The sequence below is a fragment of the Chaetodon auriga genome, chromosome 14 (assembly GCF_051107435.1).
Source record: "Chaetodon auriga isolate fChaAug3 chromosome 14, fChaAug3.hap1, whole genome shotgun sequence".
Lineage (NCBI taxonomy): Eukaryota > Metazoa > Chordata > Actinopteri > Chaetodontiformes > Chaetodontidae > Chaetodon > Chaetodon auriga.
Window position 1 is genome coordinate 13,109,202 of NC_135087.1, and position 25,188 is coordinate 13,134,389.

Here is a 25,188-nt window from a genome sequence, read left to right on the forward strand (position 1 = left end):
GCAGGATACTCACGTATGACCTCAACTTTATACGTGGCATTGATTTCCCCCGCCCGATTGGAGACCCTGCAGGTGTATCTGCCGCTCTGATCTGGCGTCAGGTTCCTCAGACTCAGAGTCCACTTCTTCTGACGGCCCTCGCCGACCTCCTGCTCCGTCAGTGGCCGGTCGTCCTTCAGCCACACAATGTCTGGCCGAGGATTTCCACTGGCCATGCATTTGAGCCGCACCGAGCTGCCGACGGGACGCGCGATCACCCTTTTTCTCATCTTAGCAGGCTGGGTGAAGCGGGGACGTACTTTTGGAGAAAGAAGAGGAAACATTTGGTAACTTATCAGTGGATACGTGACTTGAGCTGATTTACCCTAATTCTAAAGGACCATAACAGTATTTCTGTGAGGTTTTGCTCCTTAGCTATCATACGTGCAGCACCGTATACTTTTGCTGACCTTTTTCAAATGCTCGCTGTGATGTTTTACATTTTCATTTGTTTTGTTTCTTTCTGTTCCTGACGCCAATTGTTTTTTATTCATTTTCCAATGGCATGAAAATCAAATGGCAGATTATTGAAACTTGCTCAAGTCGTCTAATCCATCACAGTAAAATCTGCAGTTAAACTGCATCACCAAAGCAACAACAATGTCACTCTGAGGGAAATTAAACGCAGACATGATGTTCACTACAATGGATTCCACAGCTCAGAGTTTCAGGGGTCGGCTAATGGAGTTTCATATCATACAGAGATTAAAGGAAACCAATGGCTGCCTGGGGGAAAATACGTCCAAAAATCTTAAAACACAGCGGCATGGTTTGCAAAACATTTCACTGTTTGTGGTAAATATGATCAAACCTGCAGAACCACTGTTACGGTCGTTTCATTTACCACTGCGTCACAGAAATCATGCCAGCAGAGCTCTTACCAAATTTTTCCGAGAAGCCATCGGTGCCCAGGTCAGACTCTGCTCCGTCAGCCACCCTGGGTCCAGTTTTATCAGAGCCTGAGTCATCTGTTGAGACAGCAGGGCAACAGTTAGCCAACAGCTGAGGAGCAAACAAAACAGCGAGGTGTTCGTTTGTTTGCAGCGAAGACAGAAAATCCCTGCAGCAGAGAATTCAAACGACTATAAAAAACAACAGAATGGCTTAAACAGCAAGCGGTACATGACTTAAAAATGGAAAAAGCAGGTGGTGGAACAGGATATATGACATATATGCATATATTTTACATACATGTGAGGCCATTTAATCTTTTACTAATCCTGCAGGGGGACTTTTGCAGTGTTATAGCAGCAGCAATAGTTAGCAGCATCAGTCAAAGAAGCTAAATGTAAAGTAAACAACATAACAAGTAAAACAGACAGTGGTTGGATTCACATTATTGCTCAAATAAAATATTGATATTGCCCAGTTTAGTATGTACTGATGTTGCAATGAGTGAATTTATCAGTTTCGATGTGTGTTGCCCGCTGGGAGCAGTGACTGCTGATACCAAATCACTCCTCAATTAAACTTTAATATAAAATGTGAAACTGTATAGCTTTTGTGGAGCTTTGAACCACATTACCGACTCGTAAATGGGCCTTGATTTAAGATTATTGGATCAAAAAACTATTTTCAAGTTCAAGAATGAACTCAGATGCTCAACTTCCTTCCAGGGGAGAGATCATAGGTGCGTAATGCACCGCATGTATTCTGCATTGATATTAATCTGAAGCCTTAAACAGCAATTTCTCATCAACCTCATACTTCTTAAATCACTAAATATGCATTTTGCAGTTTGTCTAGAAATATTAAGGGCGGTGCACACGATGATACTGAAGATATATTTCTGCTTTTAAAGCCTGCGCTAACTTTGCATCAGTTGTTTTCAGTGTCACCGTCACAGCTCTGATGGCAGCGACCCAACACCAAACAGGCCCAGCAAAGTGTTCTTGGCTCTATCTGAGTAAATTTAGCATTTATAGATAGGCTCCTCTGAGCCGGGGGGCATGCTCGGGTCACACTCTGCAGCATTTGGAAGTAATATGATAAGTTTTCATAAGCCCGGTTCCAGGAGACAGCTGTGGAGTTTATGTCACTGGCTGACATCATGCAGTGGAGCTAAGACAGGGCTTAGAGAAAATATAATGAGTGAAACCTAATCGATGGTTTGTGATGCGTATCGACTTTTCGAGTTAAGCGCTGATGAATTAACAGAGCAGATCGGGTTCCTCGCCAATATCTGCCACTCTGTGCAGGAGGAGACGCTCAGAAGATGATTATTGGAGAAGGCCTGCTGTTAAATGATTTTATATGATACTACTGAGGTTCACGTTAGATGTGATCGTCTAAGTCATTGCCAACAACACACGAAGGGGAACACAAACTGTAAACTGTTAACTGTATGTTTTAATAACAAGGCAGAATGGAAAAACTGCGAGCCAGTTCTGTACCTTTCGTACCTTCCTCTGATTTCGGGTTCGGTGCAGCCTAACGCTGGGTTTTTCTAGATGCCATTTGGCACACTTTATTCTCTGGCAGGGTTTGATTGGGTCAGGTAAAGAGACCAGATGTGACTTCTAACCCCCTCGCTCTGCCTCCCCCTGAGTCCCCCCGAAACCCTCAAAGCTCTCTAGGGTTCTCTGGGTACAAACCCTCCTTTGTTTGTCCCCTGCAGCACCAAGCCCAGCCATGATGTCATGGCTATTTGAAGGGGTTTAACTGGCCAACTATAATAACCCATTCCTTTAAAAAACAGCCTCCACTGGAAGAAATATTTCTCTGTTGCTCACTTGGGCTCTCCACATTCCTCCCGGTTCCTGAACCTCCCAATCCAAACAGAACATGGTCCCACACTGCCGGGGTTTTCTTTTTGACTTTTTTTTTTCTGAATCTATTTCCTCTCTACTTTTTGCCGATTCTAGTGAACAATGGCGCCCTTCATACATCTGTCCTGTTAAAGCTAACCCTTGCCACTATTGTCTTTGCACAATGTTGGCTCATTAGACTGCAGACATGGGCGAGGTATGCCTCCCATATGATTGTTATTTTTGGGAGACTGAAAAATAAAATAATCAAGGGCTCTAAATATATGAGGGGGCTGTTGCTGTGCACGGAAAAAAACAAGTAAAAGCTGCAACTTATTATGGAATCAGTGATCAAACAAAAATCCCTATTCTTTAAGTACTGTGGGAAATCAAAAGGTTCATTATGCAAACTGACTTTCAATCACAACCACCATGATTCAGCTGCATGCTCATGCAAGTAAATGGTCCAAGAGAAGTATCAAATTGTCTAAAACGCAATCACCCTCCTTCCACACAACATAGATCCATTCAGGGCCTCGCTACAGTGTTTAGGGTCTGACGCCATCCCCTCCCACTTCATTCACAAATCCAGCCACAGGAAACGGGTCACTACACACTCTCTCCCTTGGCCTCCTGTGCCAGCTGAACAGCAGGAAAAGGCCTGATGATTTGAGGTCACAATGAGCTCCAGATGTTGTTGGGGACACTGTAATGTCCAGGGAAAGTTATGCGCAGTGGCCTTGCATCACTCTCTGGAAATCTCCAAACAGCTACCACATGTGATCAGTCACACACGGGGCAAGTTTATCCAACAGTTGGCCTGACAACGTCTCCAGAGGGGAGCGAAATGAAAAATGTGCTGCGAGAGCCAACATCTCCATGTAGACATTATGAGCGCTGCCAGCGCTGTATTAGCCCTGTAATATATTATCTGTGCAGACATAAACATTACAACCCAATGCTGTCAATGTTAATATGACAATCCCATGTTAATGTTAATACGAAGCCCGCTGTAGCCTGAGCAGCTGAGGACAGAGAGGCTGCTGCATACGTTGGTCTATCCTGGTGGGGGTGCTGGGAGGTGATGGGGGCCAGTTGTCAAGAGACCACCCCAAACAAGGCCCAAACAGCCAGCTGGAGGGATTGAGGAGGCGCCATGTTGCACTGACTGACCAGATTCTTCAGATAGCTCAGGGGAGGACAGGCTGTCCGCTGGCAGATGGGAGGAGGGATATCTCTCCAGCCGCAGTGGAACCCCCCCCCCCCCCTTACATCACCGTGCAAAGCCCCTCACTCTCCTCACCTCCAATCTCTCCCCACGTCTTTGCTGTCTCTTTATCTTACTGGCTCTCTTCTGCTCGGCCTCTCTGCTGGGTCCCAGGCAATGTTTAAAAAGTTATGCTCCCCACATTGGGCCTTGAACTTGAGCAGCTGCCAGGATTTCGTCGACCCTTCTCCCCTGACCGGCACTATAACCGACCGCGGTTGCTTCTCTTGCTTTTCTCCTCTGTGATCCAGTAAAAATAATAAACTGACATGATGGATACTGTATGCGGAGCGATGCTGGGAGCTACCCCTCATTTACAGTATCTCAAATAAATAATCTCTCCTCTGATCTTCATGAGCAACATAACAGGCCTCCCAGCAGGTCGCTACGGTTAACTGCACACAGCTAAATTAAAACGGCTAACAATTAGGCGATTCAACGTTGATGGAAAGTGTTGCTCATGATAATTGCACAGTGTTTGGCTGTTTTAAGCTTACTTCAATCCTGGAAGTATTTTGACAATGAGGCCCCCTAATCTTTGTGGCATAAAAAAAGCACCCAGAATGCAACGCAGCACTGATGGAACAATTACCTATAAAAACAAACGCTGTGGTGATGGCCTGCCAGAGCCTAATGGGATGACAGACAAGGGAGCAGAAAGAGGGGAAGGGGGGGGGGGTTTCTTGTGAGATGCAGACTGGCCATTTAGTATCTAGAGTCAGTCTGTCCCGCGCTCACTACCACCAGAGGACAAGTAGGAAGTGGAACAAACCAGATCAGGATTAAGAGTCAGGCCAGAAAGTCTCTAGGTAACTCCATAAAGGGCAAAAACACGGCTGATAAAAATCTCAGGGAAACATGCTTCCAAGAAAGACTTGTGATTGAACTTCCAATGGTATTTTTTCCTAAAGTAATCACCGAGTGGGAGTCGAGCAACGCATGCAGTCAGGTTGCACTGATCTCCCAGCGATCCCTGCCAGCTTCATCACGGCAGCCTTAAACTGTTTTCATTGACGTCTTCGTTCTCACTCAGTCGCACTGCAGCAGAGGCCAAGGCAGACAAATGATCTGTCACATAAACACACCACAGGGGAAAAACTTGCTATCTATCACCAAGATGAATTGGCTAATTGCGTGTGGGTGTCTCCTGTATGTGTGTGAGTGTAGGTTCACTTTGATTGATCAAAACTATCATTCTGGATCGCTCAGCTTTATATCAGTATTTAAAAATAAAAATAAATTACACATGCTAGTACAGTATTTGGCTCAATTGCTGAGACAAAGTCCAGCGGTCAGAGAAATATTTCAACCACTTTCATTGCTTGAACTTCATCTGAATCTTTGACTTCTTTCAGCACTTCCATTTTAACTGCTCATTCCACTTATTTCAGCATTTGTATTTCGACCGTTGCTTCAGCTACAACCCCGATTCCAAGAAAAGGTTGGGACACTGTGTAAACATAAATAAAAAGAGAATGCAACGATTTTCAAATGAGCTGTGTCTGCTGTCGGTTTTGCAAAGTGCTGCTGAGCACATCAATCAATCACGTGTTTCACAAAGGGGTGAGCATCACCCGTAGGAACTCTTCTGTTACAACTTGAAAGAATCTACATTTGCTTTGTGGAAAAACATTAAAAAGACTTAATCCATCACATCAAAATGTACCAAGAATTATGACAGCGTCCGATCAACAGAGCCTTAAAACAAACCTACGGTGACACGCTGGTTGTTATCCATCACATGGCTGATTCTGAACGTGTTTCACAAAGAAGTGTTCAGTGCGTGTAAAAACTCAGCGTGTCCTTTAATTGCAGTGCAGACAGAGACATAGCCACGTCTGACTTTGATACTATACAGCACAACTGTAGCATGAACCTTGACATTATAGCTGGCTCGGTGCCTCAATCTCCAACCTTTCATTTTAGCACAATCAGCAGACACCCTCTCTTTGAACTCACTGGCAACTTCATATTGAGGGGGACCCTAAAATAAACTTTGGTCCCGTCTATTCCCAACTCATGAGAATGATTTGCAACAAAAAGCACCATTTTCTGAAGTGCTCTGTGTTTTCCACATCTGCCTGATTATGGCTCTTCCTCTGAAGTCCGGCTGTCAGAAGACCATGCAGCAGCTCCCTCCACCAGAGAGAGAGAGCGCAGGCTCTGGCCCTAATTAGGCATCTTAGAGTAATTAGACTAAACACAACCTTCACGCTCCGCTCCGCTCATTCATCATGCTCTGCTCTCGCACAGAGGAAATGCACTGTATGCACACGCACACAGTCACACACTCAGTCAGACTGTGCTTAATCCTACAGGCCCCATTCAAGAGCTGTGCGAGAGTCTGAAGACAAACCGGCACTATTACACTGAATGTGTTTCTTATTGCAGAGCTGCAGACCTCCTGCCTCTACAGAGTGTAGCCTAAGGAAAAGGAAGAGTTTGAGATCCAATTGAGTCACAGAGGATGAAGGGGTATGAAACAATATCCCGCGCCGCTGTTGACTTTGGGCAGAGAGAGGTAGGGGCTGTAACACATACAATAGATGAGAGGATCAACCACTAAACCTCCATAAATCCACTTGTTTTAGACCTCGACCTCTGAGTGATGCTGTCTCTTAACATTTGAACTGTGGTGAGATTTTGACTGCAGAAAAGGGTTAGATATACGGTTCCAAGATATCACAGCAGAGGATGATTCGCTCTGATCGTACAAATCAGGAGACTGGCTCTCGGCCATGGTCTCTGGTTTCAGTTAGCAGTCAGGTGACTTCATGTTTTAAAGATGCTCAGATGAGCTTGGGTTTTTAACAAGAGTGACACATATCACAAACCTCAATGATCTAACCTCACAAACCTGCAGAGCAACAGGTTATACAAACTATTAAAGGTGAAGCATACAACTCTGTCCGCACTCACCGATGACGATGAGGGTATAGTTGACGTTGACACTACCAAAACCGTTGGTGGCTTTGCAGATGTAGGTCCCCGTGTCATCTGCCTCCACCTCCTTGATCTTCAGGCCCATGCGAAGGATACGGAAACGGATCCAGCCGCTGTGAATGTTGCGCCCATCTTTGGTCCACATTATGAGGGGCGGAGGGTCTCCTTCCACTGGACACGCCAGCTTAATGGCGGTCCCGAGCCGGGCTGACTGTCTGTGAGCGACCTTCTCAGACACCCGTGGAGGTCCTGAGGACACACAAACACAACATGCGGGAATTCAGTGAAAACAATTTTCCTTACTATGGTTTTTCAAAAGCAAAGCGTTGAAAATGGGTTTCTGGTTTCAAAAGCATCAAAAGTGTAAAGATTCCCCACAGTTTTATTCTTGTCAAGATGAAACAAACAATGAAACACCATCATCATCATCACCAGTGACTGACAGCGACTTTGACCTTTTGACTCAAATAATGCCATGTCGGTGAAGGGGGGTGTTCCCTTTTGATATAGAAATTTTTGGTTTTAATCATCTTTCTTCTCCTGTTATCATCTTTGCAAACCCTCCACCAAACATGAGGAAATATGGAGATTGGTGGAAGCTCACATCACCTACTGAGCTTCAACAATTTCAAAACCTTTAGTTTAACCACTGAATTGAAAGGGTTTACTCACCAAATGACAATGCAAAGACATTTTAGAGCATCACAGTGGGCTGCTTAGCATGTACTGGAATCAGCAAATAAAATGTCTGAATCCTGAGTTCCCTGGCCAAACACAGCCCTAAAAACCAGCTCGGATGTGGGCAGATGGAATGAGATAGAGGTAATTTGTCATCTTTTCGTCTGATTACCCAGAAATGTCGAAACCAGATTGTAATAATTGGACAAGCCCTGTCGTCCACTGCCTGCACAGAGAGGGTGAAGTGTTCTGGCTCTCGTTTTGCGTGCAAGAGATCAAAGCGATGAGGGGGGCGGGCCGCAGTGAGACGGACAGCAGCCTGTTCTCCCTGCTCTTAATTGGCTCAGGTCTGCTCCCTCAGATCTGGTGAAGTGGAGCGGGCCGAAACACCCTGTGATGGTGTTAGGAGGCCTGCACCGCTGCTCGCACAGCACCAGGCGTTCATCTAACCCCCCGACTAAAACTAAACAAAACCCCGAACCGCTAAGCAGACTAGACACCGGAGAGAAACAGGAGATTGGGGGGACGAAGGAGAGGAAATGCAACCAAACCCTATAGCTGCAACAGCCCTCAAAAGTACACAGAGCACAGTCTGTGCCCCAGAACAAATGGCCGGTCTGGTAGCAGTAAAAACAATGGGGAGGGTAAGTACACATGGCCTCTCCCAAACACATATACACACGCTCAAGCACACACACAGTCACATTCCTTTAGTGCATTTCACACATATGGTAAACAAGAAGTTCATTATACTGATGGAGGTGCGAGAGGGGGGAAGGTGACACAGGTAACTCCATCTGGCCGTTTTATCCATCAGGTTGCCAACACATGGATCTCAGGTGCAGGCACAACATCTGGACTGCTGGGTCGTTGACCTCTGGCGCTAAAAATGCTGAACTCACTTATGTTTTCGAAAAAAAAAAGAAGACATATAATGGTTTATAAGTCATGCCACAAAACTCAGCGGAAAAAAAGTGAAACTTGTGAGCGTAAAACCGATGAAACCTCCTTCCTTTTTTGTTTCCATGTCACACACACGCACATACACACACACACACACACACACACACACACACACACACACACACACACACACACACACACACACACACACACACACACTCTTCGACTTTTCCTTCCTCTCTGTGGATGGCCCTTCCTGGTCCACAGCATGCACAGGAAATTGGAAGTGTCATTGTTTATGTCTGTGGAGAAAACGCGACCACAGTTTTTTTGGCTGTTGTCAGCTGGCCCATATCTCACTCCTCTGCTACCAAGAAAGCGGAACAGAGGCACTCACTGTTCCATTTCTTACTCCGCGGACTTCGCTTCAAGACCACAAACAGGTCACAGCGTTGGCTGGGTGCTGTGGCCGCTCACATGGACCGAGTTCATTCTGAAAGACTGAACTGCCTTGTAAAAACACGAATACATTTCTACCAAATCTTGAACAAATAGGCTTCAGTTATCTCATCTGAGCTATGGCCCTGACAGCCACTCAACCATGTGTTCTGTCTGGATTAATGCAGGGGAATGATGTACAAAAACAAGGCCTGACTTATGTCAAAGGTTCAGCTGAAGCAAAGTGTCAAAACACACTGACCCAGTATAGGTACTGCTGCTGCCAAACAAAGGTTTTCTGAAAGCTGGAGGGACGTTTCTTCAGAGTTACATGTCAAGAAAATAAAAAGAGACAGTGAACATCTGAATGTTCTTTTCCATTCATAAAAATATACAACGGTGCACTGCAAAACCTCTCTGCAGTGATGTTTGCAACACCTTTAACACAGCAAGCCTTCAAGTGGAGGATCCCTCTTCACACTTTTTAAGCTTCTGACTGTTTTTTTTTTTTTTCCATTTATGTGATAAGGTGGCTTTATGTTGGAAGTGCAGTGAAACTTTGGCTAGTTTCCCTAAGTTAAGTAGAAATTTTATTTTGGAAGAAGATTGAAACCACTCTTTATTTCTGCACGCTGATCATAAGGCTACATCAAGTAGCTGGTTAGCTTAGTTTTGCACAAAGAGTGCAAACTGCTAGCTAGCTCTGTCCAAATGAAGTAAAACATGTCCACCAGCACATCACCCACCATGAAACCACAATGTCTAATTTTTAACACCATGTTTAAACTGATTAAACAAAGCATAATCCCCAAACTGTCTAATCGTTCCTTTAACTGTGATAAAGCTCTATGTGATCCTGAACTTGGGTTATTCAACACGACTCCAGCTCCCGAGCTTTTTGGCTTAATAAACTAGAAAGCTTTGGCTGGCGCTCCGAACGCAAGGAATGTGCAACAAATGATTTCCTCCCTCCATCTCCGCTATTGAAAAAACCTTTTGAAGTTCTTTTGAAAAACAAGGCATGAAGAAGTGTTGAAATCAAGGACATCGTCTGAATAACTTAATAACTATTTGCGCTGTGTGCATGACCACCATCCTTTCTTCAACAGGGACTCCTCCACCTCCTTCTCCTCCCTCTCAAGGACAGTTTCTCTTAACCTTGGAGTTCAAAGCTTTGAAACTACCACACAGAGGCCCTCTGTAAAAGAGTCAAATTCTGAGAAAAGGGTAATTATTGCATTATCTCCTTGACTGTAAGATACATAGTTCAAGATGTATGACTCGAACACGTAATCACTCTGGACTGGAGGTGGAATAGCTGCACTTTTCTCTGCTGTTTTAGCGTCAGCCTTCTGAGACTCTCTCCAGGTTGCTGAACTAAGCATTGTGGTCCTCTACAGAGGCTGTGATGAATGGGAATCCGCCAGATATATGACAGACTGGCGAGTGTTTACTCAAATTGTTAGAATTGTTAGCTGCTCTCTAAATGGAAAATGATACACATGACCATATGGGCTTTCCCATATTGCAGCGTCGGTACGGCGCTCCTTATTATAGCCGAGCCCCATGTGTGAATGGAATCTTTCATAGCGCAGGAAGAGGAGGAGGAGGAGGAGGAGGCCTGGCGACTCTCAGAATTAGCTCTGTTTTTCTTTGCTCAATTTGGTGATGGATTATTTTAAGAGAAAGGGGCACATTCAATAAGAGGCATTCTTGTGATTCAGACTAAATATAGCCATTTTTACGAAACCTTGTGAGCGGGTAAATGACCTGATCTGATGGGCAGGCATCTGCAGAGGGAAATAAGTTAGGAGAGAGGAGCACAGGAAAAAAAAAAAAAGTACAAACTACAAAGGCTGCCAGACTTGAGCAATGTTCAGATGTGCTGCTACCTCTCTCCTCATTTATTTTCTCTTTTACAAAACACCTGTGGATTTGTAATGATGTTGACATGCATTTTCCCCCCATACAAAGTGCTTTGGTCTTTCTAGCCATTGCAAACATGTCAATAAAGGGTTGGCTTGGCTGCTGACAGCCGCTCCAATAGCGAACACCTGGAACTTAACCAACCACAGTGAGAACAACTTGATAATGCACGCAACACCGTCTGCCCAATACAGGATATAGTTATTCAAAGAACACTGTAAACATCTTCTAATAAAAAGGATTTGGCCCTTAATCTTCAGCCAACTGCTTGAATTTCTTGCGCATCAAAAGGCTTTTGCACGCTGCCAGACTGAAGTGATTCATTACTTAGATAAACACTGATCTGAGTGAATGTGTCTTCAATATGCAGTATTTACTTAAAGGATAAGAGGCAGAGAGGCAGACAGAAGCAAGAGAATGCTTCCTCCTACTCAGCAGCACTGTGTTAGCTCAGCAGACCGTACAAGAGCAGACAGACCTCGAACACAAGAGAGGAAGTTTAATGGAGCCTGTGCTTCCAGGGAAATACTCTATCATGCATCTCTTAAAACCTCGGGAGCACTTGTATAATGCAAAAATATAACAAAATGGATGGAAAAGAGCAAATCGAGTTCAAGGGACATGAGAGAGAAGAAAAAAAAATGCACAAAAAAAAACACAACATGAAAGGTAGAAACTAAATCCAGAGCCGGTGACTCTACTTGAGACCAGAGGGGCCGGGTGACGGCGAAAGGTGAGGCAGACACCGCAGCTCAGGGAGTGTGTGAAAGGCCGGAGCTTCTGTTCAGAGCTTGCTGCTGCGCTATACATTTCACAAGCAGAGATAAAAATCGGCATAAAACAGTGAGAGGGAAAGAGAGGGGGAGAGCCACCTTGGCAAGCCAAGAAAGGAGGTGAGGTGAGGGGGGTAGGAGGAGGGGCAGCGACGGGGTGAAAGGGGACTGGATATGTGGAGTGGCCGCGGAGGCTGTTCTGACAGCAGCGGGGCAGTGGAGGGTGAAGAATGCCGTCTTTTCTTACCCCTCCAGACGTCCTGCCCAGCAGCTTCACCCAGTGTGGTAATCAATACCCGTTATTTTCTCCTCTCGGCTTTCCAATCAATAGATAAGAGCGGGGTAAGACCAGTCGGGACAATGGCTCTTTCTTCGGCACCATCTGATGTTGGCTGAATAGCAACTGCTTCGGTGGTGGGAATGGTGCAGGAGGAGCTATTGGGTGACATGAGGGACTAGAGAAACAGCAGGAGGGGGTGGAATAAAAAGAAAGCGGTAAAGAGAATAAGATGCTCCAGTCAATCTGTCTGATTAAAGCAGAGTCACTGGGATAACGCGGCCGCCTGTCTGCAGCGAATCTGCGTCTGCTTCCTCCACTAATGGCTCCAGAACAACAAGCTCCTGCCGACCCCTCATCACAAGAACAGGAGAGAAATTACTCCAGCGTCATAAAGCTTCTGGAAACATTTCCATCACGCGGCCTACCCTTAACAGGCCCTACTGCGGAGCCTTTGAACTCTAAGCTGCTATATTTCATTAAACTTGACTGCTTTCTCCCGGCCCCAGCTGCCTCTGTCAGAGGAAAGCAGCGCGTGTGTGTGTGTGTGTGTGTGTATTGTTCACTTACTACCATCATCTGTAGCTGCAGTGACACAAAAATCCAACCCAAAATAAATCAGTTGGACACAAATATTTGTTTGTTTGTCCATAAACCTTCAGGCAAAAGTTAAGTATGCGTGGCTGTTGTTTCATTATCATCATCACGAGACAGCAGGATCCAGCTGGATAACTGACAAATTTCCCGGCAGAAATCCTCCATCCTATAACTTATCGACACTTTGATTGTATGAAAAGCCCTTTTTAATTCAGCTTAAGGATTTTCCATATGGACTCCATACTTTTCCGTACTTCCACAAGCCAGGGAAAGCACCGAGTCCTTATGGAAAGTTGAATTAATAGAGGTCTTTCATATCATGTTTTTGGAGTGGCCATTTTGTCTTATTACTGGAACAGTTTACAGGCTGCTTTTCCGATGCTTTACCTGCTCTCCCACTGTACAGAGAGCTGGCTACTTTCTGTTGAAAGTTGTCACTGTTTTGGGTTATTACTATCAATATTACTTATTAAAGGAGGGGTGGTCCAGTATAGGATCATAAACTGTTTAACCTTTATTCTATTCTCTCAATAAAAATGCCAAAAATAAAATAAAATAAATACAATTATTGAGAGATATATTAAATACTTGGTCTGTGACTTTTCAATCAAATATAAGCACACAAAAAAGCATCCAGCGTTCAGTCAGTCATTATCTTTTTGAGGGAATGGTGCATACAAAAACATGTTTTCTGAAATATTCTTGGTGTATAGAAAACACTTATTCAGTAGCATAACTTTTCACGCAGATGTGAGTCAGTAATTCGCTGGTCCTGTCATAGAGAGGCGCGCAGTGAGTGGCACTCTAGTCGCTTTATCTCACTCCATTAGGCTAAGGCCCGGTGCACACACAGGGGCTGAGTGTGTGCTTAGGGCCACTTATCAGGGGAGAGGCAACAGCAGGGAGGCTGGGAAGGGAGAGAAAGGCCAGATAGAGTGACAGACAGAGACAGAGAAAGAGGGGTCAGAGGAGGGGAGAGAAATAAAAAAAAAAAAACAAGCCAAGGAGAGAGGGTGAGGGTTAAAGAGAGGAGGGCTGATTTAGAGAGTGGCGGGGAGCAGAGGCTAAGATGGCAGAGAGGCCTCCTTTAACACACAGCTCATAAGGAGAGGAGGGCTGCATGGGGGAGTGAAGGGGGATTAGGTGGGCCCAGGCGGCAGTAACCAGGAATCCCAACAATCTCACACCCCACTCCCTGGCCCGGGCTCAGCCTCAGCCACATGACACACTCAAACAGACCTCTCTCTCTCCAGAGCAGAGCAGGGCACCAAAGAGCACCTGTTTATTACTGTCTGTCTCATATGTTTGGAGATGGGCCGACCACTTGGCACTGAAAGGGACATTGTGTGGACGCTCACACATGTTTCGGCTGCTCCGGACCGCCTGTGTATTGTCTCTTATTCTCTCCCACAAACGCATGCAGATAGAAAGGTTTTGAGGGAAAAAGACTCGGATTAATCTGCATGTCGCTAAAATGCAGTCCTCATGTCACAGACAACAAAGGCTGATAAAGACTAAAGCCCTGACTATGAAGAATATAAAACATTTCCACTAAAAATCTATATTAAGAACACATATACCACATTAACTAGCTGCTTATTAGCATGAATATTTGTCGCACATTGGCTCTTTATTAGTCATTATAAAACACTTATTAATGCCTTACTCTGCATTACCATATTCTACAACTACTACAAGAGTTTACCCTCAATAACTTCCTAATTACTGCTAATCGATAGGAAGTAAGGAAGTTGTTGTACACGGCTTGACAATCTAAATAAGCGAACACTAACCATTAATAATCTTAACCCCCAACCCCAAGAATAAGGCATTAATAAGAGACTAATAAAGAGCCAATATGCTACTACTATACATGCCAATAAGCAACTGATTAATGGTGAGTATGTGTACCTTAATAGAAACACTTCTTTTCTTTTGCAAAAGCTTTTTTTCAAAACGCCAAACTTTCAAATGTTAAATGTTGAGTAACACAAGCAGCTGAACAAGTTAACCTAAATCAGAAACGTGTAATTAAATCAGAAATTATCAGATCAAAGAATAAATAAAGTACAAACACAGGCATGCATTTGATGCCAGCTTTCACACTTGAGAGCTTTCTGTCCAATCTTCAATGGAGAATGTGTAGCTGGTGGTTGGCCCTCTGCCCCATGAACTGTACATTCAGTATGCAACAGATGACACAAGCAGACACTGCTTCATCAAAACCGTTGGGAACCACTGCTCCACAGCCTGCTGGCTGGACAATAAACCCTGGCAGCCTGTAACATCATCTCCACATAACAAGAGCTCTGTTTATGTTTTTCATGGCCTCCATCAGTCAACAGCGAGGTGCATCCTGCCACTCCCTGCATGCCTCTTCCTTCAAACTTCCTGCATTCCACAACGGGAAAAAACTATCCAACCTGCTTTTGGCTCATTGTGTACAGTTGACACAGTCGGAGTCCAGTCTGGAGGTGCTGAATGAGATACAGATGTCTTATTAAGTCGAGCCACCGTTGCTCTGAGTTGGTCTGATGTTCTCCTGACTGGCAGAGGCTGTAAACAAGAATGTTTTGAGCCAGACATGCTGTCACCGGCGGACCAGTGTGTGTGTGTGTGTGTGTGTGTGTGTGTGTGTTGTGGTCACATCTGCGTGATGATGATGATGATGATGGCCAAGCCTGGCGCTGAGCTCCCCTCATTTCTCCGTCTGCAGGAACCCTACACCGGCGTACAGTCCGAGGATCAGCCAATCTCCATGACACTGGGAAGCGCTTTACACCAGCGCCTTTGTCAACAAGGTCTTTTCAGGAGAAGGCCAATGACAGACTGCGATGTAGCAGGAGTGTTTGGGCAGAATGGAGCGATTCAGACCCGAGCGGGAGGGAGGGAGAGGGTAGTAGAGGAGTGGGTGAGGGAAAGAGAAAGGCGGGTGAGACAGAGACGAGACAGACGGAGGGGGTGGAGGAACTGGCAAAGCTCTCACTGACAGCAATGGGGCCTCTTGACAATCCAGGAATATTGTCTGAAATCAATCTGTCATCATGGAGCTGTTGAGCCTGTCATTACGATGTGGTACTCGCCCTTTCACAGTGACAATTTGTTCAGTGCTTTCCCAGTTCACCTTACTGCTCGGCTGTACAAAGGTCACTGCCCTCTATCCATCTCTGTCTGCCAGTCTGCCTGTCTCTTTCTCTGTTCATCAACTGTCCTCACTGAGCTGCACAGTCCTTTTATAAAGATGAATCAGGCGGCTGATGACCAGAACAGAGGTCCTGCTGCAAGCACTTCTATTACATCACTGAATCTCCTTATTTCCTATTACCAAATATCCAATAAATGTAAAAATGCCTTAACCCTCCTGTTGTCTTCGCGTTCAATGACTGACTGAGAATTTCTCTCTCTAAATTATGCAGTTAATTTCAACTGTTTGTCATAAGGTTCCTTGACTTTGTTCACACATGGCATATGAACACACAAAATGAATTTTGAGATTTTTTTTTTATTCAGTTTTTGATGTTTTATTGAACTTACGTACACCTTCGGTCTTCCTGGTCAGAAATGACCAGTCATTAAAAATGAATGGGTAAGATTACAATTAGTGTATAAAATAGAGGTGTGTGTGTGTGTGTGTGTGTGTGTGTGTGTGTGTGTGTGTGTGTGTGTGTGTGTGCGTGTGTGTGTGTGTGTGTGTGTGTGTCTAAAATCCCAAACCTATCCCCGGTCTGACTGTTTTCCTGTGGGAACCACACCTGTTTGTAACATTGTTTGCTAAACTTTCTCGCAGATCTTGTATGTAAAGCTTTTTTGAGGCCTGTCTCTGAATTCATTTCTGTGGCAGCACAATGGCTGAAGCTTCGGATAATATCTTTGACCATAACACTGATGAGGAGGGGAGAGGGGAGGAAAATGACATTGAAGATGCTTTTGAAAAAGAGGTGTCAGAAGATGAGGATGAAACACGTGACGTGATAGATTGTGAAGATTTTTTGTAATTATCTTTTTTTTTTATTTTAATTTTTTCAAAGGGACCCAGAGAAACAGAGAATAAGATTTGATTTTTGCTTGGGCTTGATTTTGTTCATATGCTTTTGTTCTCTACTATATAAATCATACGAGTCAGTTTTGATTGGGAACATGGTATTTTGTGTCACTAATCATTGAGTGAAGTACCTCCTGCAATGCCACCACAACTGCCAGTTTAAAATTATTCTTTTTTGTATAGTACCGCATGATTATTCTTATATTATAAAAATTTCATGACTGTCCAACCAATAGTTGCTGTAATAATTGCAAAGAATAAAAAATTTGGTGCGATCAATAAAGCAGATCATGAGATATTTCTAGGGACTTTAAATATACGCACCAAATCCTGCTCCATGGATTGTCATGAAATATTGATCAAGACATTTCGTTCTAAACTACAAATGTCAACCTCCTTGTGGCTCGACAGGAAAAGTCAGAGGATCATCACGTCCAGTGGGAACTGTGAATGTCTGTACAAAATTTCATGGATATCCATCCGATAGCAGTGAAGATATTTCAGTCTGGACCACAGTGGAGGACCTACTGACCCACAGACAGACCCTACATTGCCATCCCCAGAGTCATGCCGCTAGCATGGCTAAAAATAAACAAAAACAACAGTCAGTTTATCTAATATTCAATGTAGACACAGAATTACTGTATGAATGGAGCAGTGCCCCCATCTGCCAAGCCTCTAACTCCAAGTACATCCAGGCTGGGGGCTGATCCAAGGCCAAACTCACATCCCAGTGCATGAGGAAATCAAATCAGTTTCACTGCATGGCGCAGAGTTCCAGTCTGGGATAGCAGTAGCCCTGCTATAAAATATGACAGATTATACTCTCTGCTCCTGAAATGACTTTTCCTCTCTTGTCCCATTCCACTCTTCGAGTCAAAGCAGGGACATATTTTTCCACTCATTACAGAGGTCCCCTGAATGAAAAATCAGGGCCTCTCTGCCTCCTCGCCACATCCCCAGTGTTGAGAGAGACTGCTGCTGCTGGAAATGGGTGCAAACAAATTCCATCATGACAGCCTATACACTCGCAATGAAAACTCCCATTTTGACGTACTGTGACAAGCAATCGCCCAGACCAGACTCTTTATAAGCTCAATCAATGGGGACAATGCGCACAGAATTTCCAAGGTCACTCAAAAGAATCGCTAATGAAAAACAAAGTGGAAGTGAAAAAGCCACAAAGCCATGTGGGGTCTCATTGAAGCTCAGCGGAGGTGAACTGAAAGGGGTGGGGGGAGGTTGAGGAGGGGAGGATGGAAGAAACTGGAAGGAGGGTCCGGGGGTGTGTGTCGAAGGCAGCGGAGGCCTCATTCAGAGCTTGTTATCCCAGCTGTCCCCTGGCTCGGCTTTCTTTGGGCTCAGCCAGCCATCGCTGTTGCCACCACCATAACTTTCAATCAGCCTTTTAACTGCAGGATGCCAGGGTTGGTGTGTTTGTGTGTGCGTGAGGGTTTGTCAGGACAGCAAGTGATTTCTAATGAAACCCCCAGAGGGGAGAAGGTGGAAGGAAAACAAAGCCAAAGTTTGGAAGTGAGGCTTCGAGGCTTGATATCCGATTACGAAGATGACGAGCAGCAAAAGTCATAAACATGAAGAAAACAATGAAAGACTTGATGGTGCGGAAGAGGAAAAAAAAAACAGATGAAGCTCATCTTCATGTTATAAGCAACAAGTACCTCCTGTCTGCCATGATGTGGTATTCTGATAAGTCAGTCTGAGGCTGCAGCAGCACAGATTCCAGCAGGCTGTGGCAAGTAGTAAGATGGGCCAGATAATATTTCTGCAGTTTAAATCAGCTTTTTATTCACTAACATCACAATGACAACTGCTGAACTTGTCCAAACCTGCTCAGCAGCATCCCAAAGGCCACCAGCTCATAAATACAGAATAGATATGTTTCCCCTTGACAACAAAAGGTTGTTATGGTACATGTTTTTTTTGCAAAGGTGGCTCAACACCAAGGTGCAACAAGGAGCCAATGCCAGAGGGAAGACATGGAGAAGCAGGGAGAAGACAGAAAAGTGGGAGAAAAGTTTGGATTTCTGCACCTCCAGCCTGCCTCTGGATGCAGACTCACGGCCAGAGTCATAAATCCACAAGCTCAAATCTACAGGAAAACAAAACCGGATTCTCCTGTTGAGGGGTGAAAGAGGAGAGCAACTGGAATCTCATCATTTCATTTACTGAAGGGACTGGGTGAACATCTGTGGAGTACAAAATGAAGGGGGGGGGGGGGGGGGGGGGGGGGGGGGGCATGGAGGAGGAGGGGGCGTCCCTCTCCGTGACTTGGCTCCTCGGAAGAAAAGGAGAAAACAGAGCGAGACTGGAGAAATGAAGGAGGCTTAGAAAGAGGGGTTGCGCAAGACAAACACTTCCCACTGTGGAGCTGAAATGTTATTGTAAGGTCACTTGTAAGGTTCCAGCGGGGCGGACCCTCACCCCCACCTACAGGCTCGCTTCCAGTCTCTCAGTCCATTCTTTCTCTCGGGGCCAAGGGTGTAACACAGCAGCCTGAACCGTGGAGTCTAAACAGTGTCCAGTATCATCAGATGCTTATTTAACAGCAAACAGCTGTCAATTAACAAAAATCTGTTATTCATACATCTGGTAAATCCCACAAGTCAGACCAAGGAAGCGCATAAAGTTGATTATCATCTCAATGGTGACAGCCTGGCACCTCCATGTGCACTTTGTAAGCAGCCACATGGGTTTTGTGAAGGTTAACGGGAGCAAAAGGAATTCTATTTAACTGAACCCAAATCCATTCAGCCAGCAGGAAGAGCGTGTGTGGTCTGAAAACACTCCTGGAGCCAACTGCCCAAAACAAACTAATGAGCATTGCACACACGCAGACCTTGGTATGATTCAATGAGATTTTCTGTAATAAATAAATAAATAAATAAATAAAATACAGCAAAAAGGAAATGCATCTCAGCATTAGCATACAGCTGAAAGCGACAAACACTGAAAGCGGACAATGCCGTGTTGAAATTCCACATGAATGCTAATTGAAGTGGCCATTAAAGTCAGTCAATGAGGGGAGTGTTGCTCACAGGGATTATATGACCCTGCTAAAGTAAACAGCCAGTGACCTCCATTATGACTACTTATCACAGCTACAGCCCTTTCCTTTCTTTCCCCTCGCAGGGGTGAAGTCTGACACATTCCTCTCTCCAAGTGTTTCCTCCTGAACTGACAGGGTCAGCAGTGTGCGCTGATAGATGTGGAACACAGATTGTTATAGTGGTGGTAACATTATTTCCGTGATAGAAACAGAGGGATCATAGCAGGAGGAATATTATTTCCACCTGGTTTGGAGGAGAAGGAGGTGGGGCGGGAATAGTTGTTGGTATACCTCTGAGGTTTTCCAAATTGCCCTGTGCTCCTTGGATGTCTCATTATCATGACTTTTCTCAGGGTAATTTCAGCCTGCTTAATAAAACGCACACATATATTCAGACGCACGAAAGCAGTGCTCATTCACTCTCGTAACTTCTTCTCACGCACCTCTAAATGGCAGCGCCTCAGTAAAGAGAGTCCCCCGTCTACTGTGAGCTCTCATAGATGGCAAATAAGTTCGCTCTACAGGGATGAGGAGTGTTTAAAATTAATCACTGCTGCCCTGTCCAACCTGGGGGACCGCCACGAGTAATAATCCATCCATTGTTCTCTGCAAATGGACCCAGACTCGGTAAATAGGGGCTACGGAGAGTTGAGAAAGGTTGGGTGGGACTAAAGGTCAGCTCATGCCTTGTTTTAACGACAGCACATTAACTTAACTCACTTCCTTCAACTTTACACTGGTAATAAATGGGAAGAAATGCAGAGAGAAGCAGGGAAAAAGAAGGGGGACATGTGTCGGGTGGGGGGGGGGCAGACAGTTGGAGGTGATGCGTTGAACAGTCACACAGATTAGAGCTGAAGCAGAAGACGAGTTTGTTTGACTTCCCTCGAGTTCCACTGTTTAGTGTGGGCTGGAAAACTAAACGTAACATGAAACTGATTTTATTAAAATACCTAAATGGAGCATTACAGTGTGACTTTGGCAAAGATCGTAGAAAAAAAAACATGCAACACAGCAGCGCAGCCAAGCTTTTTCAGCGCAATTCTTTCTCCTCTTCCCCCCCGTCTCACCAGCTCGGCCCACGGGCCAGAACACCACTGTTACACCTTCTTACTATTCGGGAGCTATTTAAAAAATAAGAGGACTTTGGGGCATTTGGTTACTGAGAAACTAGCCTCATTACGGTTAAAGGAAATGGAAAACTGTCTGGGAGCCAAATGGCCTTGTGATTTTAAAAGCCCTTGGCATACAATTTATCTCATAGTACCTTCTTGTTATGAAACCATGATGTAACGCTGCTATAAAATGTATATTTTCCAACGGGGTTGCAAAGCAGTTTGCAACTATGCTCTAAACTTCACCAGATGGCTCCAGAGGTGAAGCAAACATGTGCGTGGTTAGAAAACAGGGATAAAGCTGAGTCACATACATGCCCGAAAGGACACCACTGTATTTGATGCCTGTTTCTAATTAAAATGCATCAAAATAGTACCGATCAGTACGTGTGTATGTGGTTGTTGTTAGCTAGTCCTGGTGCAGAGCAGGCACCTGGTGCTTCTCTGTTTCTCCCAGGGTGCATTTCTGCAGATCCATATGTCCAGGGCGCCGCATTCCTCAGTTAGTGGAGCCCAGTGGTCCCCGGGCCTGTCACCACATTAGAGACTCTGCTGGGACACATCAGTGAGCACCTCCTCCAGCTGCTGGGGGTGGTGGAGCGCCAGAGGGGGAGGAAAGAAGGCGCTGGGACGGAGGAAGTGTGGGGGTTCCTAGGGGGGTCTTAAGAAATAATTCTTGCTCGGCCAGTCGCAAAGTCGAAGCAGTGGAGAGAGGGAGGGTCCATATGTGCCTGTGTGTGTGTGTGTGTGTGTGTGTGTTAGTGGCACAAGGACGGGGGGTCCAGGGTCAGATGTCGCCTGATGACTGACAGCAACAGGCTTACAATCGTTCACCCAAACATACTGTCTTCTCAGCTGCATTGTTTGAAATGTTTTGATAATCGCAGTTAAGTAATACTTCTAATGTCTTTTTGCCATTTCACACATAAGTCAAAGGGGGCCCTGTCCTTTATAATTTAAATTACATTTGTCAAAGATGTCATCATACATTGTTAAATTTTACAGGGACAGTTTTACAGCTTTTTTCTGGCCTTGGCTTCACAATAAAAGCACAAGCTGCGAGTCAAAACCCCCTGACTGTATTTCACAGGATGTCAGAGTCAAGCTGCTGCATTTGGACTGTAACACAGAGCTCACTGTATCACTGCTTCTGCTGGGAGAACTGTGGGATATTTGCACTTCACAGATTGTCAAGCATCATTCAAAATCATCTCACTCACTCTGTCTGCCAACTACATATCTGCTGATGTGTCTATCTGCCTGTGCATCTGTTACCACTTTCACAGAAATTATGAAAAACAGGCTGCAAATTCTTCCTTTTTGTCTGACATCAAAATGAGTTTAGACCCATCGGACCTCCAATCTCCACCATCTCGTCGGATTCTCCGCTGGGTTTCTCCTCCACTGACATCTGTTAATCTATAAACATACAAAATTGCCCATCTAATCTTATTTAGCCTTCACGTCTTGTTTACTTTTGGTTTAGTCGTGCCGTGAAGGCACGGCTGCCACACTGTGAATGAGGCATTGTCTGCAGCCCCACAGATCTAATCTCCCCCTCTAAACCGCCGCCAACGCAGCCCCCCTCCAACTCAAGCCCTGATGGCCACATGCAGGTATTGTACCTATCAGACGCCTGTTGAATTCACTTCCACGCTGAGCTGGAGAATAAAGAGAGCGCTATGGAGCCAGCTTGTTTTGCCAGTGCGTGGTCTTCCGGGGAAATGTGTCTGGCTTTCAGATTTCTCTCATTAAAGCCGGAGTGCAGCTTCGAGTTTTGCCTCGGTGTTTGACTCATGCCACTGGATTGCATCAGACATGGTTCAGTAGTCAGTTACGGTGGATGAAATCACAGAAATTGACTCGACAGTTATTCATGACCTGTTGACAAGCTCACTGTAAGTTGTCTTTATAAAGCAAAGTATTGATACTGGCACAATAAACACTGCAGTGAATTGTGGTCAGACTGAGGTCTCCCACTCTCCACTGTTTCGCTCGTGAACACACACACACACACACACACACACACACACACAGGCTGGTGTGAGACAGTCTCTTGGCTAGCAGCAGGAGAGCTGGACCCTGACTGACTGACTTGTGTTCTTTCACCCTGGGAAGCTGATGGATGATGTTTGTTTGGTTTAGCCGTAGTGAGTGTGCACACACACACTCACACACACACACACACACACACACACACTCACATGCATAGCCGTGACTGAAACACACACAAACTGGGGGTAGGGGTTGGCTTGCCCTCTCCCATTCCCCTGCCCTGTGTTGATTTTGGGCTCCGTTTAGAGTTTTTTTGGCTCTTATTTTTCCATCTCTTACTTCTCGGTGCGCACAATCTTAAGAACCAACTGAGACTTTCTTCATGCTCACAAGAAACCAGCCAGTTAACTTGAGTTTTAATGAGCTGGTGTTACCCTCCAGCTTTAAGACACGCATTAATATTGGTGTGAAAGAAAGGCGGTTTAAAAAGCAGCTCTCACCTCTTGCGCAGTCCGTCAGTAAAACAGCCTCAAAGATGAACAGCACGATCTTCAGGACGCCCATACTGTCCAAAGACAACTTCATGTTCCCTAAATCTGAAAGACACATGGTGACACAGGGTATATTCACCAATCCATGGAGAATAAAGGGGCTATAAGAGGAGTCAGTAGGAAAAAAAAAAAAAAAAAAAAAAAATCTTCACATGCTACGATTAAAAAAAACTTTCCTAAATGAAATATAACATAATGTACAGAAGTATTAGCAATGACTGTACTATAAATCACAGCTCAGTTTTAAAGTACTCAAAGGACTTTTTCTGACTGAATAAAGTTTTGGTTGAGTTGACCTCTAATTCCCAAACTAGACTCCTGGGACATTTTGAGGTCTACAGGGTCCAGAAAGAACCCAAAATCATGACGTTTATTGTCAGTGTTAGAAGAAATCACATATATTCCTTAACTATGCACTAAAAGTAAACTAGCCCTGTCACACAGTGTGAGACTCACAGTCCAAGTACAGTCAGACACACTCTGGGGTCTGTCTGGGGCTTCACAATGGGGTCTCTTAGGGTCCTTGTAAAGTTTAAGAAGTCCTAGTTATTTTAATAGCACATTTTGGACCATGTGCTAATATTCAACAAGCTAACTGGGGTCTTGCACTGTCTGTTTTAGCTCGTTTATCTTGGCTGCGTTTGGACTGAAACATCACTGATGCTGCTCACTTGAAGCTTTCATGCAAATACACGGTGAAAAAATGTAAACAAAGACGGAGGACAGGCCGGTGTGAACGTGTCGATAACGTACCTGGATATTCAATGAATGAAGTCAACCTTGAACCAGCCTCTTGACAGAAATGCCTTTAGCTAAAGTCCGTGTTGAGTCCATGAATCTAAATTGTCAGTGGTCGACTGTTCACCGACCTCCACCGGACCAGCACGCGCTCGCCTCTGACAGAAAAATAACGGACTCAAGGCCGAAACGAAACCGGACTCCTCCGCTAATCCACGGCCAAAAGCCTCATAAAGTCATTTTTTTTAAAAAAGTCAGTCCAGTCTGTGTAGTCCGCTTCGTCCACCGAGTGACTTCTCCAGCGCGCACGGAGCGGGGACTGGTTGTCCGTCCCAGAGCTGCCGCTGCGGGCCAATCACAGCCCGCGGAGTCCGGACACGTTTAACTCTTCATCTCTCACCCACACAGACCTCTTCATCACAAAGCCATTATCTCACCGCCGTCAGCTTAACGTACGAGACAGATAACAGCTGTGGAGTTTGATACTCACATCACTGCAAATTAAGTCTTTATTATGGGCGAGTTAGTGGAAGACTTTACTGATATTCTCCTACATGAGCTGTTGCTTATTAAATCACTGCTAGGCTTCACAAATCCCCACATTATTATTCAAATATTAACTTCAGAAGTCGCAGCTGGAAACACATTTGGAATACTTCATTTTCTATATTTTCGGTAGATTAAATAAAAATGTACGGTTCCGTGGTTTATTTCCCAGCGCTATGACTGACAAAGACCATTTTAATGCCACCCCATGAACAAGTGCTGCCACCTAGTGGTCCCTGTGTTGATCAGATCGCTTCCTACCACAATGCAGTTAACTGTGTTCACTCAGTTCTGTTTATGTTAGCAGGATCAGCAGTAGGAGATGTGTCAAACTGCTCATTTTGCCTTTAATCCAGTACTGACAGCTATATCTTTGAGGCAAAATGTTTTCCTGTGCTGGTCCAGTATGTCTGAGGTTACCCTTGTATTTTGCTGACAGGGTTACTCCAGAAAACATCCCACAAATTATTTCCAAGAGACGGATAGAAACAAAATTCATATTCAAAGCAGAGATATTCTGACTAGCAGGCTGTAACAAGGCCGACG

At 44.9% G+C, this 25,188-nt stretch overlaps 1 protein-coding gene across 1 annotated transcript in view; it reads right to left on the bottom strand.

Annotated features, from left to right (window-relative positions):
- Nucleotides 1-24,453, bottom strand: part of LOC143332068 (fibroblast growth factor receptor-like 1) — a 28,867-nt gene extending 4,414 nt beyond the window's left edge. The window contains exons 1-5 of the mRNA XM_076749325.1: nt 24,112-24,453; nt 23,308-23,403; nt 6,973-7,245; nt 921-1,007; nt 14-298 (exon numbers count right to left, since the gene is read on the bottom strand). Coding sequence (XP_076605440.1) covers nt 14-298; nt 921-1,007; nt 6,973-7,245; nt 23,308-23,392 — 730 coding nt within the window. The 5' untranslated portion in view covers nt 23,393-23,403; nt 24,112-24,453. The remainder of the gene's footprint in view (nt 1-13; nt 299-920; nt 1,008-6,972; nt 7,246-23,307; nt 23,404-24,111) is intronic.
- Between the last annotated feature and the right edge of the window lie 735 nt (nt 24,454-25,188).